The sequence below is a fragment of the Hakea prostrata genome, chromosome 1 (assembly GCF_041222555.1).
Source record: "Hakea prostrata isolate BN-2017 chromosome 1, UWA_Hpros_2, whole genome shotgun sequence".
NCBI lineage: Eukaryota > Viridiplantae > Streptophyta > Magnoliopsida > Proteales > Proteaceae > Hakea > Hakea prostrata.
The window spans coordinates 14,747,641-14,765,562 of NC_142600.1; the positions used below are offsets into that span (position 1 = coordinate 14,747,641).

General features: G+C 36.0%; 2 protein-coding genes across 2 annotated transcripts; one reads left to right on the plus strand and one right to left on the minus strand.

Annotated features, from left to right (window-relative positions):
- The first annotated feature begins 4,694 nt into the window (after positions 1-4,694).
- On the plus strand, positions 4,695-10,489 carry LOC149027735 (sulfoquinovosyl transferase SQD2-like). Its single transcript, XM_089165385.1, has 11 exons — positions 4,695-5,264; positions 6,693-6,759; positions 7,001-7,071; positions 7,370-7,487; positions 7,577-7,650; positions 8,051-8,106; positions 8,187-8,270; positions 8,778-8,865; positions 8,950-9,027; positions 9,418-9,474; positions 9,745-10,489. Exons 1-11 carry the CDS (start codon positions 4,879-4,881, stop codon positions 10,238-10,240), a joined length of 1,575 nt encoding a protein of 524 aa, XP_089021511.1. The 5' UTR covers positions 4,695-4,878; the 3' UTR covers positions 10,241-10,489.
- Positions 10,490-10,579: 90 nt separating this feature from the next.
- On the minus strand, positions 10,580-13,936 carry LOC149027736 (uncharacterized). Its single transcript, XM_089165393.1, has 4 exons — positions 13,799-13,936; positions 12,694-12,884; positions 11,821-12,281; positions 10,580-11,680 (listed from the first exon to the last, which is right to left on the minus strand). Exons 2-4 carry the CDS (start codon positions 12,772-12,774, stop codon positions 11,200-11,202), a joined length of 1,023 nt encoding a protein of 340 aa, XP_089021519.1. The 5' UTR covers positions 12,775-12,884; positions 13,799-13,936; the 3' UTR covers positions 10,580-11,199.
- Positions 13,937-17,922: the final 3,986 nt, after the last annotated feature.

Here is a 17,922-nt window from a genome sequence, read left to right on the forward strand (position 1 = left end):
TTTCGTTATTTCTCCTTTTCTTCTCCTCTTGAGCAACATTCCTAGCACTTGTATGATATAAGGAAAGAAAATAAGACGTGAATCTGATTTTACTTCTTCTTGGTCCCTTTCATACCTTCTTGATAGCTTAACGTTTCAAGCTTCAAAGGTATCACTTTGACGTAATATTATAGCCTGTAGTTAGTTGTCCAAGTTGGTACGTTACTTATAGACCCAGATTCTGATAATACAAGGTATTAGTTCCATATTATTATTTTGAAATCCTAACTTACGAGAAATTGATTTGAAATATTTGATTATATTTACTTCAGTATTTCTAAAATGAAAAAGTATATTTTATTTTTTTGTATGTTTGAAGCTTTATTTGTTTTAAACAATGAAAAGTAACATCTTGTTCTTTCTTCAACAATTTTATTCTAATGTTCCGTTCGATGAATCATATTTTGTTACAAATTTAATAGATGGTAAATTTTTTATGTCCTTGTCTCTCGATTAATTATTTAAAATATCAACATTGAATTGGACATTTAGATATGCTAAGAGGAAATAATCCCACAAATTTAATCTCTCAATTAGATGTGTTTTTATCTATTCTCTAATATTGAATTGACCGACATTACATCATTCTTCCACGTGATACTCAGAAAGTCCCATTTTTTTCTTTTCTTTCGACATCACTATCGCCATTATTGGTAGGAGAATGAGATTGTTTAGGGTTGTGGGATTTATGTTGTTCCTGAACCAACGCAATGGAAACCAATGCAGAGAAAATATCGAAGGCTATTATTGTGATTAGCTTGAAATTACTATATTTGGACAAAAGAATCGCATTCACACAAAAAGATAATACAAATGCTAGCAAAGAAAGAACATCCAACATCAGATGGTTGGAATTCAAGAGCGAGTGGACTTCCAAATCTACCAAATAGGGAAGAAAAAAACAAAATGAACTCCAATGGGTGTGCCATACATTCATTGTATGAGAAATAGATCCAACTTTTTATTTTAGAGAGACACAATAAAATATAAATGTCATTTTCCTCTCCTATCTGTTTCCACCCACACAATTTGGAGGATTTGAAAAAAAATGGATGATAACATTTTAAAGAAAAAAATTCAATTTCTTAACCTATGTATTATATTTGTGAAAAAACCCTTCCCATTCACTTATGTACAGTTTGTAGGCATCAAATAGAATTAGAATTAAAGACTTCCATAGGATCCTAGGAGAACAATAAAATGTAGCCTTAATATATGAAGCCCACTTTTAATCTTGTGTCGGTGTTCTTTAGTCAAAAATGAAACAACTTCTATCCTTCAATTATTCTTAAATTAGCTTTAGCTGCTTTCAATTCGAACCTCTTTTCACATCCATGTAAAAGGAAGAAAATGTTTACCAAAAGAAGAAGGGAATAAAAATGAATTCTCTTCAAGTCATTTCCATCACGAATAAATTAGTAAGAGAAATCAGAGTGATGAAGCAACTACTGGGGCCAGAAATGCATGGAGATTCCTTTTTTTCTGATGCTCATATCTTGTGAATTCTTCATGTTTATTGAATGATCGGCTACCAAATGGACCCACTATGTCCTATAAAGTGTTTGGCAAATATATTCATATACTAATTTTTTTTTCTTCTGATAAAGATGAAAATTTATTAAAAGGAGAAGCAAGTACACATAGGTATCACATTAGTAGGTTCTATAATGGTGTCCATTGTAGAGTCTGCTTCTCGCTTTAACTAGCGAAGAAAGAGGCTCATATTTGAATCTACCTAAGTGGGTTTTTATTATCTTATCGTTTAGATAAATGGATAGTCAAAATCTACCTTTGAATATGCATTCGTATTCTTTTAAAGGTGTCCGTATATGAAAATTTTGTTATCAAAAAATATATGTATTTGTCCGATAAGCAATCATATTCTGATTCGGATAACTTATCAAATCGGATAATATCCATATACAACAAAATATTTGACATTTTTTCTCTGAAAAGGGATGATAGTCGGATTCAAAAACCGATAATCGATAACCGGATAATAAAAAAATTATCCAATTAGAGTAAAGTAATAAACATTCTTTCTCTTAAATAGGGCTGATAATCGGATTCTATAATCGGAATTGATAATCAAAAATAAAAAAAAATGACAATCACCAATCAATTATCGGATCGGATTATTATTGGATATCAAGTAAAGTTCATGATTCTTATTCAGATGCCTTCTCTAAAATTTCACCAAATTCAGATTCGGATGCAAATAAGGGTTATGTAATTGAATTCGGATTTGGATATTGGTGTATCTAACCTGCTTATAGATCTACTTCAAAAGCCACGAGTATTTCAATTTTGGAAGGAGTTCGAAAACTTGTCCACATTACACCAAATTTCAGATATGATAATATTGCATCGAAGTACACGATTTATTCCATGGTAAAGACTCTCGAGGAACACTCCAAATAATAAAAATTATGTTCATCATAGATCTTTTCATTATAAATCGTATTGGTTAAATTTTTTTTGTTTTTGTTAAAGCTGTTATTTTAGAGAACCAATAAATACTACTTCTTCATAAAAATAAAAATAAAATACAACTTGAGTGAAGGTGACCCTATGTCAATGATTTAAACATCGCCTGTTTGTTTTTATTTGGTAAGATTTAAACCTTTCATGTGATGGATCGATGAGGTGAAAACTTTAAAGATAAATAAGATCTACCCCACCATGTGACAAATTGAATAATGTACTTAAAGCTTGTTTTCTTTTGGTAAAAGGTACATAAAATTAAATATATTGAGAGAGGGAGAGGAGGTAATGATTCTACATATAACCAGGTGCATTATCTTATAGGGTAATTAATTTAATTTTATGATGAATTTATGTGAACGAAGCACTAGTTGGGATTATTCTTAATATATTAAATACTTAGGATTATTTTTAATATATTAAATAGTCAAAAAATAATCATTATACTGACAAGTTCAAGATCAAGACGTACTTTGATTAAAAAAATGCACTTGTATAGATAAGGGTGCGTGAGCTTAATACTTGTGAGATCATCTGGCGAGCTTCATGGGCAGTGTGGGTGAGATAGAATTGAATTGTATGAGCCTCCCGGCGACTTTTCTTGACCTTGTAAGAGATGATGCCACTGACAAAGGCTACTATAGATTGTAATCTTTACATTTCTCAAAATTTTCTTTTTTTTAGTATACCAAAGAAAAACAGAAATGAATGATACATGTTCATTTATTCTAGTATTTTAATTAATTCAATGCTTATGTTAATTTCATTTCGATACTGATTGTATAGATTTGCAATTTAAATGAGAGGTGATGATTTTGATTTCATGAAATACCTTCTTTTTTTTGACTTGTTGTGCCTCATTCTTTTCAATTATTGAGAAAACAACAAGGCTCTTGACTTTCTAATTATTATTTTTTTAACAAATTACGCAATAATTCATTATTCCATTATTGGCATTAGTTATATTAAGAATTGCATAAAGGAAAATTTAAACTACCAATCTTTTTGAATACAATATTTATCTTTCTTGTTTTTAGTCTTGTTAAGTTTTTTTTTTCTTTCTCTTAATTATATAGAAATATTATTTTTTTCCCCATATAAGTATAGGACCAGTTAGTCCCACCCATCTATTTTTCAGTTTTGTTATTTTCTCTTATTGAAAGTTAAGACTTTTGCTGAATTTTAAATAATATTTTACAAACTAAACAAACAACTATAATACTTAAATCATCATTTCACGTAGCACAAAAGGGCGTGCACATCATTAAAGTGTCTCTAAAGAAAGACATTTTCAACAAATCAAATACAAAATAATTTAAGGAGAGAATGATGTTACAGCCTTACAGGAGGACCACCAGTATGACCTACTAAATACGAAAGACATATATCTTAAGTTGAGGACAAATGTTGATATTTGTCAAATGACACTCCTTGAAGCTTTGTTGCCCATCACTTACATGTTATCATGTGTTCTAGAACACAACTCAACAGTTACTATTTACATGTAGACTTGAAGATTGATTTTTAAACAATCAATACATGACAGTACATAAAACAATGAGTAATGAAACGATATCAAACAATTGAGGTCAAGACCTATTCAAGATCAAAATTTTACGTATCCAAAATGATTTCACTGATATTGAATGATAACGAACCTAAGACGATGACTAATCATTCATGTGAAAGAATTGAAAATTTTGCCTAAAACTTTTTCACAAGAAAGAAACGTAAAGAAGATGTTTTTCTCTCTTCTTTGTTGTTTTTTAGTAAAGAGAAATTTTTTTCTCTTTTTCTTTTGATGATATTAACATAAAGGAGTTGCCTTTAATATTTGATATGGTAGGTATAGGCTGTATAATTCAGGTTTCTCCTTTCAATAAAAATGAATTATTAAAAAAAATAAATAAAAAATCTGCAAAATGATTCAACAAAAAACTTCCATGAGGGCAGGACCGCTATGATTTTTTTTTTCATTAGAGGGTGGTTGAAACTGAAAGGACAGTTATGAATACGAATACGACGAATACGAGCGTAGAGGAAGAGAGAGAGAAGAGAGAGAGAAGAGAGAGAGAAATAAGAAACAAGACAGAAAGGAAGAGGTTGGGTATGGGCATATACCGATAAACTATGAAATGATTCCTTTAGAGCTTAGTTGAGAAATATCCACACCACACACAGTCAGACAGAGAGAGAGAGAGAGAGAGAGGGAGAGAAAGAAAAAAACACAAAGAGAGCACCCCTGCTTTAAAAAGCTGAGATTCCTTGAGCAACTCTCCAAAACTCTCATCCCTCAAAACTCACTAAATAATCATTCATTCATACGCAGCAAAAACAGACAGCTATAAACATCTAATGACTTCGTCTCTTTCTATAAATCCTCCTCCCTTTACCCTTCTCAATACTTCTTCAACCTCCTCTTCATCCCCTACCCACTGTTCTTCTTCTTCTTCTTCTAATCTTCCCATCTTCTCTGCTTCTCATCTTACTGGACTATCAATTACAAGTTCCAGTTTTTTATGCAGACAGACGCTTCTTTCACGATCTACAGAAGCAACAAAGAGAGGCAGTAGCAGAAGAAGAAGAAGAATAAGCGCAGCGGCTCTTCCAGGGAAGAAGGATATGCCTATCGGAGAAATTACAGAAGTAGAGGAGGAAGAATCACCTCCTCTTTTGAGCGACGTAGAAGGGGCTTCTAAGCCTCGCCGCATCGCCCTCTTTGTAGAGCCTTCTCCCTTCGCGTGAGTGCTATCATCTTTCCTCGAAACAACTTACTCATTTATTTCACTAAATTCTCTTCAACGATCCTGGCATTTTATGGGTATTTTGGGCAAGATGCTCTCTTACTGTGAGGCGCGATGAACCCTTGTTTTCATTTTGCTTCAAGTTCAATGTTCCTTAGTTTTGGCCTTACCCATTGGCCTTTCTTGGAATTCTGATGAGATCCATTTGATCTTATAGCTGCTAGCGGCTGCACTTAAATTTTGTCTCTAGGTCAACTGTTTATCTATTTACAAGCATTATTGTCGAGAACCTTTTTGTGAGCTGCAGCATCTGTGGTTTTCAAAAGTTCTTTTTTCAAGTTTATGCTGTTCATTCTGTAGTTTTCTTTTAATTTCATTTGCATTATAGTTTGTACTGTAACTCAAAACTTTTGCACATCGCATTACATTGGAAAATAGGTGTTTCCCATATTTCTAATTAACAAAAAAGCTAATCTCTATTTTGTTGTTCTGTTTTTTTTGTAAGTTTCACATACATTTACATATCTATTCACAAATTACTAAGCTTGGAATCTTTTGCCCAAAAAACAAAAACACTATGCTTAGAATCTGTATGTTCTATAGTATGATAAATTAGAAATTTGCTCTTCTTTTTTCTGGTGTGTGACTTGCTTGACACCATATGTTTCGAGAAAATTTTAAATTGATAACTAAATTTCCTTCACTTCCTGTTAATTTTTTTAGCCTACATCATTGAGACTGACATTTGACAATTTGTATTGGAAATGCTAAACAAATATGATTCTTTGCTAAAGATTTGTCTAATTTTCTTTCTCTCCAGCTAAGGATCTCATTGAACCCGTTCTGGTTCAGTGTCAGCATTATTTTTCGAAGCACATGCAGTTTCTGCTCGTGCTATATTAGTTCCCATAGTTGTGAATAATCCTCAAATCACTGACATCAGTGAAGATGATAATCTATTCTGTATCTAGGATAGAGGGGAATGTTAACACATTCATCAATTCTTGCATTCAAAGAATAATATCTTCAGGGGCAGAACTAAAATAATCTTAGAAGTTGTTGTGAGAAAAAACATTCATGACTTTGGCCTTGTATGAATCAAATAGAGCTGACTCAACGCAAAATGAACCCATTTAGTTGGATAAGGTGAGTGGTTTTTGTTGTTGTGAATAGCATCTTTTGGTTGTATAATGATTAAGAAGAGAAGCATGTGCTGGTTGTGACTTGTGATTATCAATAGAAGAAATTTTTTATTTTAATCATTACAAGTTTCATGCACTGATTTGATAACACAATATGACACAATTGTCTGCATATCTGCAAGTCTTGCATAGAGTAAAGAAGCTTCCATTTTTCCCCCCTCTTACTATTTGCTTACTCTTTTTGAATATCTGCATTCCATTGACAAGGCTGGCAATTTTGCAGTTATGTGTCTGGATACAAGAATCGGTTTCAGAATTTCATCAAATATCTGCGCGAAATGGGGGATGAGGTAAATCATTTATTTCCCTGTGGTTGTGTAACATTGTTTCCTAATTTTTGGACACCATTTGCTAAGGGACGACCTGCTTCTGGCATGAAAGGCAAACAGGATCTATTGCGCCGGGGGGGGGGTGTGTGAAATGTGTTACTGGTTTTCAAGTTGATTTTGGGCATTTTGAATGCCTGTTCTATTACTGTTGCCAAAATGGCTCCACTTATTTTTCTGAAGTTGGCTGTGATGACTGTTGTAGGTGATGGTTGTAACAACACATGAAGGAGTACCCCAAGAGTTTTATGGAGCTAAGTTAATTGGATCAAGGAGGTAAAATTCTACTACCTATATTCAAATTACTTGGCATGAAAAATACTTTCTATGTGTTTGTTCCCGTGTATTGGAAGTTTCATCCTTAATTTAATTTACCAATCACAATATAACCCCCCCATGTGATCACAATTAGTAGAGATTTTGTAGACTTATATGTGATTTGACTGAACTTGGACCAATTGAAGTGAAGCTTACTTGAATAGCTTGCTTACTCAGTCTTAAACCAGATTGAGTCAAGGTAATTTGTTTTTCTCGAAACATTTCCTTTTCCTAAGAGCTCCCAAATATTTTGCAGCTTCCCCTGCCCCTGGTATCAAAAAGTGCCCCTTTCGCTAGCACTCAGCCCTCGAATAATCTCAGAGGTCGCGAATTTCAAGCCCGACATAATACATGCATCGTCGCCTGGAATAATGGTAGCTGTCTGGTAACCTTGTTGATTACCAAAAAGGAGAAACAAAAATCAATTTATTTTGCATAGCTGATATAATGTCAACTGTCGCAGGTATTTGGAGCTCTGATCATATCAAAACTACTATGTGTGCCGATTGTGATGTCATATCATACTCATGTCCCAGTGTGAGTCTTTCATCATTTGAGATAAATGTCTTACTACCTTTTCACATGAGCTTGACTTATGCAAAGCTTTATCAAGTCCTAGTGCAGTGGATAGACTGATGCATATGGACAAGCTCCTACCCTAGAGAATTTATAATGGCCTGACCCTGTATGGTGCACCTAATGCCTCTGAACCTAATATGTGACATAACGTATTGATTCTGTGTGCTCACACCCCAAGACATTCCCAAATTCTTGGGACACTGGTTCTTATTTTATGTTGTATTTAAGTGCTGACAACCTTCTGTGACATGTATATTATCCTCAGAAGTTAATTTCAAGGTTGAAGGAGTGTAAGTCATTCATATTTCAAATACATGCTTTATGGAACATAAACTGATTCCTGTTGTGGTATCTGCAGATATATTCCAAGATACACCTTTAGTTGGCTGGTGAAACCTATGTGGTTAATTATAAGTATGTCTTTCCCCTGCTGCCTGAATATGCATCCATGATATTCATATTGGTTGGCTCCTAAACTTTCTTGATGTTGTCAGAGTTTCTTCACAGGGCTGCTGATCTTACTCTCGTACCTTCTGCTGCCATTGGGAGGGATCTTCAGGCAGCTCGGGTTACAGCAGGTCAGCATGTCATCATCCTGTTCATAGCAACGTTTCTGTACAGCTATTGTCAAGGAGCACTTGCTGTTTCTAATGATCAAGTGCTGCATGTGTGTCTTTGTGTTTCATATATATTAGATAAACATAATAACATTATTATTGTGCCCAGGAGTTCTTCTGCTCATTTCTCAACTCCTTATGAATCAAATTATTCTTATGTTTGCAGTTACAATTTAGTCTGACATCTATAAAATTATAGTGTTCAAATGCCAGTTGCTCCTGCCTGTTTAATTACATATCTTTTAACCCTTATGATGTATGCCAATAATGGTGTCTTGAGTTATCAGATCTTTCATAGTTCATTCTTAATTAAATCAGATGCTCTTTTATTTCCACACATGTCCAATGTACCAACACATTTTTGTACCACACATCCTTCAGTCTGTTTAATTAAACCTCTTATCCTTGCTTATTTATCTTTTCCCTGATTGCTTACTTGTGTCCTTTTCCTTTTGTCATATTTTCCAGCTAATAAGATACGACTCTGGAATAAAGGTGTTGATTCTGAAAGCTTTCATCCCCGCTTCCGTAACTTTGATATGCGCATAAGACTAAGGTATTGAACTTACCTTCTATTTCCTTTCTAACCCTTCTCAGGATTGTGCTCCTAAATCCTCCTTCACTCTTTATGTTTAACTAGCAATGGAGAACCTGAGAAACCATTGATTATCCATGTTGGAAGGTTAGGAGTTGAGAAGAGCTTGGATTTTCTAAAGAGGTTAGTTTATTTTCATTTTGAATTATTAGATTCTTTTTCTTTGGTTATTTGACTTGGTTTCCAGATTTATGACACTATGACATTCCCCTTGTTTGTTGGTTTTTTTGGTCATTAACTTGTAGCTCCAACCATAATTATCATCTGTATGTGTGTGTGTGTACTTACTAGCAGAAAAAGTGTCGCCCCATAGTCTTGACTGTTTTTAAGGTCTTTATCAGTTGGAACTTGATTTTGGTTCTGCAGCATTCATATGGATTTAATGGAATATACCAGAAGTTTCTTTTTCTTTTTCTCTTAAATTCTATATTTTCGCTTCCTATGGGTTTGTATTTCTGGTAGTTTCTGTTTGTGTATCAGGTGACTTCAGTTGTATGCTTTAACATCTGACAGGGTCATGGAAAGGCTTCCAGAAGGGCGGATTGCTTTTGTTGGAGATGGACCGTATAGGTATGCTTTTCTGCAGTTGTAGCTATGGACACTTCTATGTGACAAACCTGAACTTTGATCTGACCATAACATATCTGAAATGATAAAATAGACAAGAGACTTGGGCAAGTCAAAATTTTAGATGAATTCTCTGAAGAAAGACACACACACTAAAGTCTTTTGACTGTCATCATTTGTGCAACTAAGTTCATGAAGCATGAATGGGATTTCTTGTGCCTCATGCAAATGTGTTCCTATTCACAAAGTTGTCTTCTTTTGCTGTGGTGGCAGGGCGGAACTGGAACAAATGTTCTCTGGCATGCCAGCAGTATTCACAGGAATGTTACAGGGAGAGGAACTCTCCCAGGCATATGCTAGTGGGGACGTGTTTGTGATGCCCTCTGAATCTGAGACCCTTGGACTTGTCGTCTTGGAGGCCATGTCATCAGGGGTCCCAGTGGTGGCAGCTCGGGCTGGGGGTATTCCAGACATAATTCCCACAGATCAGGAGGGGAAAACAAGTTTCCTTTTCAATCCTGGGGATGTTGAGGACTGCTTGAGCAAATTGAAACCTCTATTGTCCAATGAAGAGTTTCGAGAATCTATTGGAAAAGCTGCACGGGTGGAGATGGAGAAGTATGATTGGCGAGCAGCCACCCGTACGATAAGGAACGAGCAATACAATGCGGCAATCTGGTTTTGGCGAAAGAAAAGAGCACAGCTTCTGAGACCAGTACAATGGTTGATGAGGCGATTTTTCCGCTCACCAGCTGTTAACTATGGCTGATACTAGGTTCCTATGTGCGTTCAAAAGCTTGATCCGTACAAATTTTCTTGGTCTAGAATGAAACTCTTAAAGAATGCATGTGCTGTTGGTTGTTATGGTTTATAATTCCTTGATTTTAGTTGCATGTATTGTTCATATATTCAAGCTGGTTGCGTCTATCTTGTAACGTGTGTGCTGTAGTAAGGCCTTGAAATTGTTTTAGATCAGGTTGAAATAAATATTGGACAAATATCAATTTGGATCAAACTCTATATTCTGCTAGTGCCAGATTTCTGGTGGGTGCGTGAATTACGACAGTTGAAGACCTGCTCGAGGTTGTAAAAAGGGCATAATTTACTAATTTAGTCTCAGCAGAGAAACAAATTGGCTTCAATAGGTCCTGCTCCCTGGGTTAAAAAAGTTGCCCGTGAGACAAGTGTCTATCACTTCTCGCAACATGCGAAAGGCTTAGGTTTGTGTCGGCAACTAGCAACTGACATGACAGTGGTAGGTAACTATCTACAGTGAAGTGTGCTGGCCATCTGTCGTAATCGTACCAAAGTTTTTGAAATGCAATTTGATCGAGGTGCGGTCCTCTGTGAAAGTTAATTTCGGCGTGTCTTGACGACTTGCGGATGCTGTTAGAAGATTGTTGCTTGTTGGGAGAACTTTCTCATTGTGTATGATAAAGAAACAGAAGGAAACATGAACCCACAGATCAGCAATATCTGAAGAAACTGATTTTGAGTACATAAGAGTCGCAACTCACACTTACGACAGATTATGATTTGGCCAACGGGCAAGAACCAGTATCACTGAAAAAAAAAAAAAAAAAAAAAAAAAAAAGGTTTGGGGGGACTCACAGCTTACAACAGGTAAATTAGGCCAAGGCAAGGACTTGGAAATAAATATAGCTCCATCTCATATAGACAGATGTATACGAATTCATCCAGGAAGATAAATTCCAGATGTGAAACCATTCAGTCTTCACCTCCATAGTCCGACTGGAACGATTGTTCAAACTCAGCATCCATGATCACTCCGTTCATGATATGTACAACAATATCTCCTTTCCTAAGATCAACATGTTCTGATGAAACTCTGTTGACAACGACCTTCCCCTTGGAGTCTCTTGAAATATACAATCCAAATCCAGCTATGGATTCCAAGGAAATTTCCTTACCCATGGGTATTGCAACCGAGGGGATACTACGGGGAATGGTTGAGAACCCCAATATACGGGAGAGTGTGGCATAAGTATCATTCGCATTCTGTTCCCGCAAACAATTATAAGCAGACAGATTAACATCACGTTCAAAAGCCCTCTCTGAAGGAAGGAAAATGGTGAAAGCAAGCTCATCAGGCAACATCTTGATCATCATCTGTCCAAGCTCTCCCAGACTCCCCTCAGAAACCTTCCTCGATCTCAAAGCATGGCTTCCCAGTGACACCTCAGGAAGCCTAAGAACTGAAACAGCCACAACTAACAGGCATGTGACAGAGATAACTACAAAGACAAAGGCAATTGGACTCTTCAGAAAGCTAACTCTTCTCAGATTCTTCAAGAAATCCATGAGCAATCCAACGCAAAGTGAAGTCACTCTTTATGGTGCAAGACTAGCAATACCTCCCCACCTCCACTAATGAGGTTATCCAAAAAATCCTTTACTTCCTCTATGCTTTTGAATGGCTGTGGTGCTGTAAGATCGCTATCCAAGTTGTACCAAATACCTCCCAACCTCCGCAACGACACCCAATGCCTACTTCTCCAAAGCCCACCGAACCTCCTAACTGGAACGTTAAGCACCAAACCCATTAAAGGATCATTAGTCTCGGTAAGGTCAATCGAAGATACTCCATTACGACGATCATGCCAAACGACCTCCTTCCCTTTCCCTTCTAGAGCTGCAATTAGCACATTTATATCGTAGTTTCCAGTTACTGCATTGTGGTGTGGCTTGAATACTAAAGACAGGGGAGTCCAACGGTCCTTGTTTGGGTCATCAAGGACAAGCCTGTCGGAAATGGAATTTAAGTCTGTTGGAGTGTAGGTATCCTTTTCCTGAACTACAATAATATTTGTCAAAAGCTAATCTCTTAAGACATCAAACATTTCCTGAACCACAATAATTAAAATCTAAACTATTTTCATCATCTGAGTAAAAGCACTCATAAAGGGATCTGTAAAGAATATTAAACAACAGCATTAACAGGAATAATTGGAATAACAGACCACAGATTCAAGAGAACACATCTTTGGATTTGGGTTCAGTAGAACTTGATAAATAATATTGCAAAGTCAAAGCCACAAAGAAACTTCATCAACATTGAGCTTATCTACAGCAAACTAAAGTTTAACCCAAGAGAAGTTATAGATTTTGAGATGGATACGCATAGAGAAGCAAAACTAGAATAAATTTGATTGAGTATGCAAAAGAGTAGGAAAATAAAGGGAGGGAAACAGAGTAATATACCTGAAAGAGGTTGTTAAGGGCGTGCAAGAGGCAGAACTGCAACCTCTGTCTCTCGTGATAGATCTGTGACGCCCCTTCCATATGTAGAATGTCAAAATCCAAGACTGCTCCCAGGCAAAGAATCAAGAATACCAGATAAAAAAGAAGAAGAAGATCACTTGTGCTTAGAGTTTAGCTCCTTTTACCCTTTCCTGATTAGAAAGAGGGCAGTTCAATTAACACCAGTGTAAAAGGAGATCAAGGGAGTAACGATATAATACAGAAAACAAACTAGCTATAATGCTATAATACTTTTCAAATATCCAGCAAAATAAAACATGTACACCAATGACAAGGCACATGTTTAATATGGTTGTTATGTGGAGATTCAAGGAAAGATAGCAGCACACTGGCAAAGACCATGAGAGATAGCAAGAAATTGGTTATTGGGCAAATATCACCTGCATAAAACATAAACGGGTAGCACAATCACATTGACTATATATCCAGAATACCTTTCACTGACTATATGGATGAGCTTCATTGAGGGCATGCATAGAACGGAAACGGACAACATGGATCATTGAACTGGACATCAACTTATGGTGCATTTATGCATGCTGTAAGTGTAGTGATCATTAGACATTTAAAAATCTACTAAGATTGATTTCAACTATGGATTACTGGATTTGACAACCAATTGTACAGCGAGAAGGACATCGAAAGACTTCGTCATCTAACAGGAAAAAATTGGACCTAAATGCTAAGATGCATCCACCAACTGCCAACAGGTCAACTTAAATGGATTCAACTGCAGTTCATATAGTCGAATACGAACACTCCTCGTTTTGTTAACATCTTTTTTTCCTTTCAAAAATCGAAACAATTTTGGAAATCTGGATGGAAAAAATTCAGCAATCAAAACCAACCATAAGAACTTATTGGCTGTAATCGTTTAAGAATTTCTGGATGGTAAACCATGCCTATGTATACGCCCAACCTAACTGCTTAAGAATTAAAATCCCAACCCACAGAAGCAGGATCCAAGATGATTCCTTTGTCTAAGAAAGAATTACGGTTAGAGATTCCAAGGAGATGCATATACTTCACTTTGAGAAAAACTTACTAGGTTAAATCGATCCTTGCTTCTGAACAGAATTGATGAATCTTCCACTGCAACCCCGTCAGAAAAACCTCAATCGCAGGCTGCTGCCACAAGGGTATTGTGAGATGCGCGACTATTTAATCGAAACGGATATAGAAAAGCCTCAGTTTCCGGCCTGAAATCATCGGATTTTTATTTGCAGAAGCTAACGGTGGGGATCGCACCACGTCATCATAATAAGATCGAACGGCTCAAAATTTACATGGGGTTTATATATAATATTGTTTTTTATTTCTATATTTTAAAGTTTAAAGTTTTCTAATTTACAAATCAGGTCCTTCTGTTTCCCTGTTCTCACGGCTTCCTTGCGCGTGTCTAGTCATGAAGATTCAGCATTCTAAATCTAAACCTGCAAATTAAAATCTGAGATTAGAAAAATGGATTCAACAAAATTGATTTAGCCTGCTTTAATGGCGGCAGCAATAAAATTGGTTTTGCCGAAATCCATCGGTGGTTGGGGCTTCACCACGATCAGATGTGTTATACATCAATGGGAAAGAAGTTCTCCCAACAAGCAACAATCTTCTATTAATAATCACAAGACTTGCAGATATGCAGACAATTGTATCATATTGTGTTATCAAATCAGTGCATGAAACTTGTAATGACTAGAATAAAAACTTTCTTCTATTAATAATCAAAAGTCATAACCAACACATGCTTCTCTTCTTAATCATTTTGGGTTACAGTACAGACTATAATGCACATGAAATTAAAGAAAACTACAGAATGAACAACACAAACTTGAAAAAAAAAAAAAAAAAAAAAAAAAACTACTTTTGAAAACCACAGAAGCTGCAGGTCACAACAAGGTTCTCAACAATAATGCTTGTAAATAGATAAACAGTTGACCTAGAGACAAAATTTAAGTGCAGCCGCTAGCAGCTATAAAATCAAATGGATCTCACCAAAATTCCAAGAAAGGCCAATGGGTAAAGGCCAAAAACTAAGGAACGTTGGGACTTGAAGCAAAATGAAAACAAGGGTTCATCAACTTGAAGCAAAATTCGGTGTGTCGCTCAAGACCGACACGAAACCAACCTGCCATACGAAATATACAAAAAAATCGCCGGAAATTCATTGATTAATTTCGCTGATTCGGCTAAATATCAGCAAGAATTGCCATTTCTCTGCATTTTCCGGGCGAATTTTTTCACTTGTTCTGCTACTTCCGCTAACTCTGTTGTTGCTTCTTTTGTGAAACGTAGATCAAATGATTGAAAATGAGAATTGTCATAAAACAGAGGAAGCACTTCAAACCATGCTCAAAACGAGTCATGAGTGACGTCCATCACCGCTGCAACCCACCACTGTTTCTCCGTCTTCCCCTCTCTCTGCAAAATCATCTCTAGCGAACAACGAACCCCTTGTCTATCTCTTTCTCTTTCTGCTTCTATTTACAAAAGTCTCCTGCAGTCAATGAGAACGAACCCCTTTTAAGTCTCTACCTGAAAGACAACTTTCTCTTCTTCGATGGTTAAGCTTCATCTCTGTTCATCAATGGTGATTGCAGAGGTTGCAAAGTAAGGGCGTGAGAAAGAAAGAGAGAGAGAGAGAGATGTGTTAAAGGGCGTGAGAAGTGTTAAAGTGATGTAAGGCTTCCGATATCTCAGCCTTTTGGTGTTGGGGAGAAAAATTTGAAAGACTGGAACCATGCTGGTTTTGAAAAAAAAAAACCCATCACTTATTAGCGAGTCATTCCATGACACGACCTACAATATTTTAAATTTAACTCTTTTAAATGTTGGCGATATTTTGCCTGGCATTTAAGGGTTTCGATGGTTTCGCTGGCCACCGACACCTGAAATTTAATCGAATTTTCAAACTTTGGGTGTAGGTAGACTTCTCACATCTAAATGTTGGGTATGAGAGGATTTAAATGGAGGTAGTTATGTCATTAGACTCTAATGAAGGTAATATATCATTTTATCCATGACTTAATTAACAGAATCTTGGAATGAATGTTAGAAGTGTACAACTTATAATTATGAAGGTGTGCAATCTGTAATTTAGGGCACCAAAGAGTGCAACATGTGAAAGACTCATAAAAATATTACAGTTATGTACAATTATAATTTCCCCTTTAAATGTAAATAGTTGGATTGAAATGAGCATATATGATATAGTCTTCACACCTATAGAAATTACAACTAAGGCAATTTTGGTTAGAGAAAATACGATTTGTTAATAACCATAGGGGAGCCAGATGCAAAAAAGAATTTATTTTAAAATAAAAGAGACCTAGACCAAACTGCAGGGTCCATATGAAAATTAACCCTTTTTTTGGGTATGTGCACGACCTCTTCACTAAGAGTTGTTAGGTTTATCACTATAACAACTTTGGCACTAAGAAAATTACCCCTTTCTTTCCACTTCAAATCACTTTTTTCATCCCAACCCTCTATTTAGCCTGTACTAATTACCCCTTTCTTTCCACTTCAAATCACTTTTTTCATCCCAACCCTCTATTTAGCCTGTACTAAATTGCAGGAATCTTGTTTCTGAAGTTTTCTTTCTCTATCTCTATTTTGAGAACTTTGTTTTCTATAATATTTTTTATGCGATTTCTTTTAGTGGCAATGTTCTAAATTTCTTCAATAAGAATTGTAGATGGATCCCTTTATTTTCATGGATGATTGAATTTTTTTTTTTTTTTTAATTCATAAGTTTCAATTCCTGTGTTCTCTCTCTTGTTCTTAATGCGTTGGGGGTGACCGATCACCACTCTATTGATCTTTGATGCGTTTTTTTTTTTTAGAGCTAGCGAGTTGATATTATGGGGGTGGGGGATATTACTAATATATATGTCATCGGATGGGTGCGAACCCAAGATCTCCCCATGGAAGTTTGGGTTGTTAACCGCTCAACTAGCCTACCATTGGTGATTTGTGTGCTTGAGGAGAATTGAACGATGAGTTGTTATACCTAGTGCATCGTAGCTCTAGGTGGCTTATTCAGCCTTGCTTGGTTTTCCATAGAATTTCTTGTTGTTTGCAAATTACATCTCATTCGTCACTGATAGGATGGTTTTGAGCAAACTAGGGACACACACACAGGTTGCATGCCTTGGTGAGCATTGCACAATGTATGGGTTGCATCCTAAGTATTAGTAGGCTTGAAATGTGACTCACAATTTTGAGCACAAATCCTCAGTTCTTTTTCGAGTTATGTGTATTTAGAGACAGCATATACGTTAAGTGTATAAATTTCTAGGCTTTGACCAACATGTTAGAATTTCCTTGATCTTCCATTGAGGCAAAATAGCGAGCTCAGCCTAGCTTCCAGGCTATTCATAAGCCTGTTCACTAATGTGAAAATGGGTGCAACCCGCTATCTTACAATCCACTGTTTTTAGTGGAATTATCTTATTTTAGTCAAAATTGAGTTATTTTACCCAAACTTAGTGATTCTAAATTGATTTGATGATTTTTAAAATATACAATTTTTGTTTCGAAATTATCAGTAAAATTCTAGATCGGAGGACTAATTGTGTAATATTGAAAATATGCAGGAGCTTCATCGGCAAAGAAGATTAAATTTTGGTTGAGTAGCGCCCAAAGCTTGAAACTATAGTATCATTATCAAACAAGGAAAATCTTAATCGGATACTTATCTCAAGAGAGGAAATCCAAATTTGCACGGCCCCACTTTCCTATTAAATTAATAAAAATAAAAGAAGAAAAAAAATCCTTAAATCACCAAAACACTTCACCCCACCCCCGTTTCTCTCTCTTAAATCCTAAATACCCATCCATCCACTCACGTTTCTCTCTCTTGAACCCTAAAACTACCCAAATATGAAATATCTACCCATAAACCCACTCACTTCACTCACGTTTCTCTCTTAAATCTCTTAAATCCTAAAACTATCCAAATATCTACTTATCAACCCACTCACGTTTCTCTCTCTTAATTCCTATAACTACCCGCGTATCACAATGTGAGAGTGCACCGTCACGGAGACACTGCTATAAAATCCGGTAGAGCCCAAGGAGGCGCAGCGGCTGTTTCTTCTTCAACATCACATATATCAGATTATTGACGATCAGTCAGTCCTTTCCGTCCAGGTAACCTCGTCAATTACA

What these genes read in the sequence shown, in the direction of transcription:
- LOC149027735 (XM_089165385.1), top strand. Translation starts at nt 4,879, where the DNA reads ATGACTTCGTCTCTTTCTATAAATCCTCCTCCCTTTACCCTTCTCAAT. An exon ending in AAGTTAATTGGATCAAGGAG is followed by an intron (nt 7,072 to 7,369) that starts GTAAAATTCTAC and finishes AATATTTTGCAG; the next exon opens with CTTCCCCTGCCCCTGGTATC. An exon ending in ACCTATGTGGTTAATTATAA is followed by an intron (nt 8,107 to 8,186) that starts GTATGTCTTTCC and finishes TGATGTTGTCAG; the next exon opens with AGTTTCTTCACAGGGCTGCT.
- LOC149027736 (XM_089165393.1), bottom strand. Translation starts at nt 12,774, where the DNA reads ATGGAAGGGGCGTCACAGATCTATCACGAGAGACAGAGGTTGCAGTTC. An exon ending in CCCTTAACAACCTCTTTCAG is followed by an intron (nt 12,282 to 12,693) that starts GTATATTACTCT and finishes ATTGTAGTTCAG; the next exon opens with GAAAAGGATACCTACACTCC. An exon ending in CTAGTCTTGCACCATAAAGA is followed by an intron (nt 11,681 to 11,820) that starts GTGACTTCACTT and finishes TTCAGTTCTTAG; the next exon opens with GCTTCCTGAGGTGTCACTGG.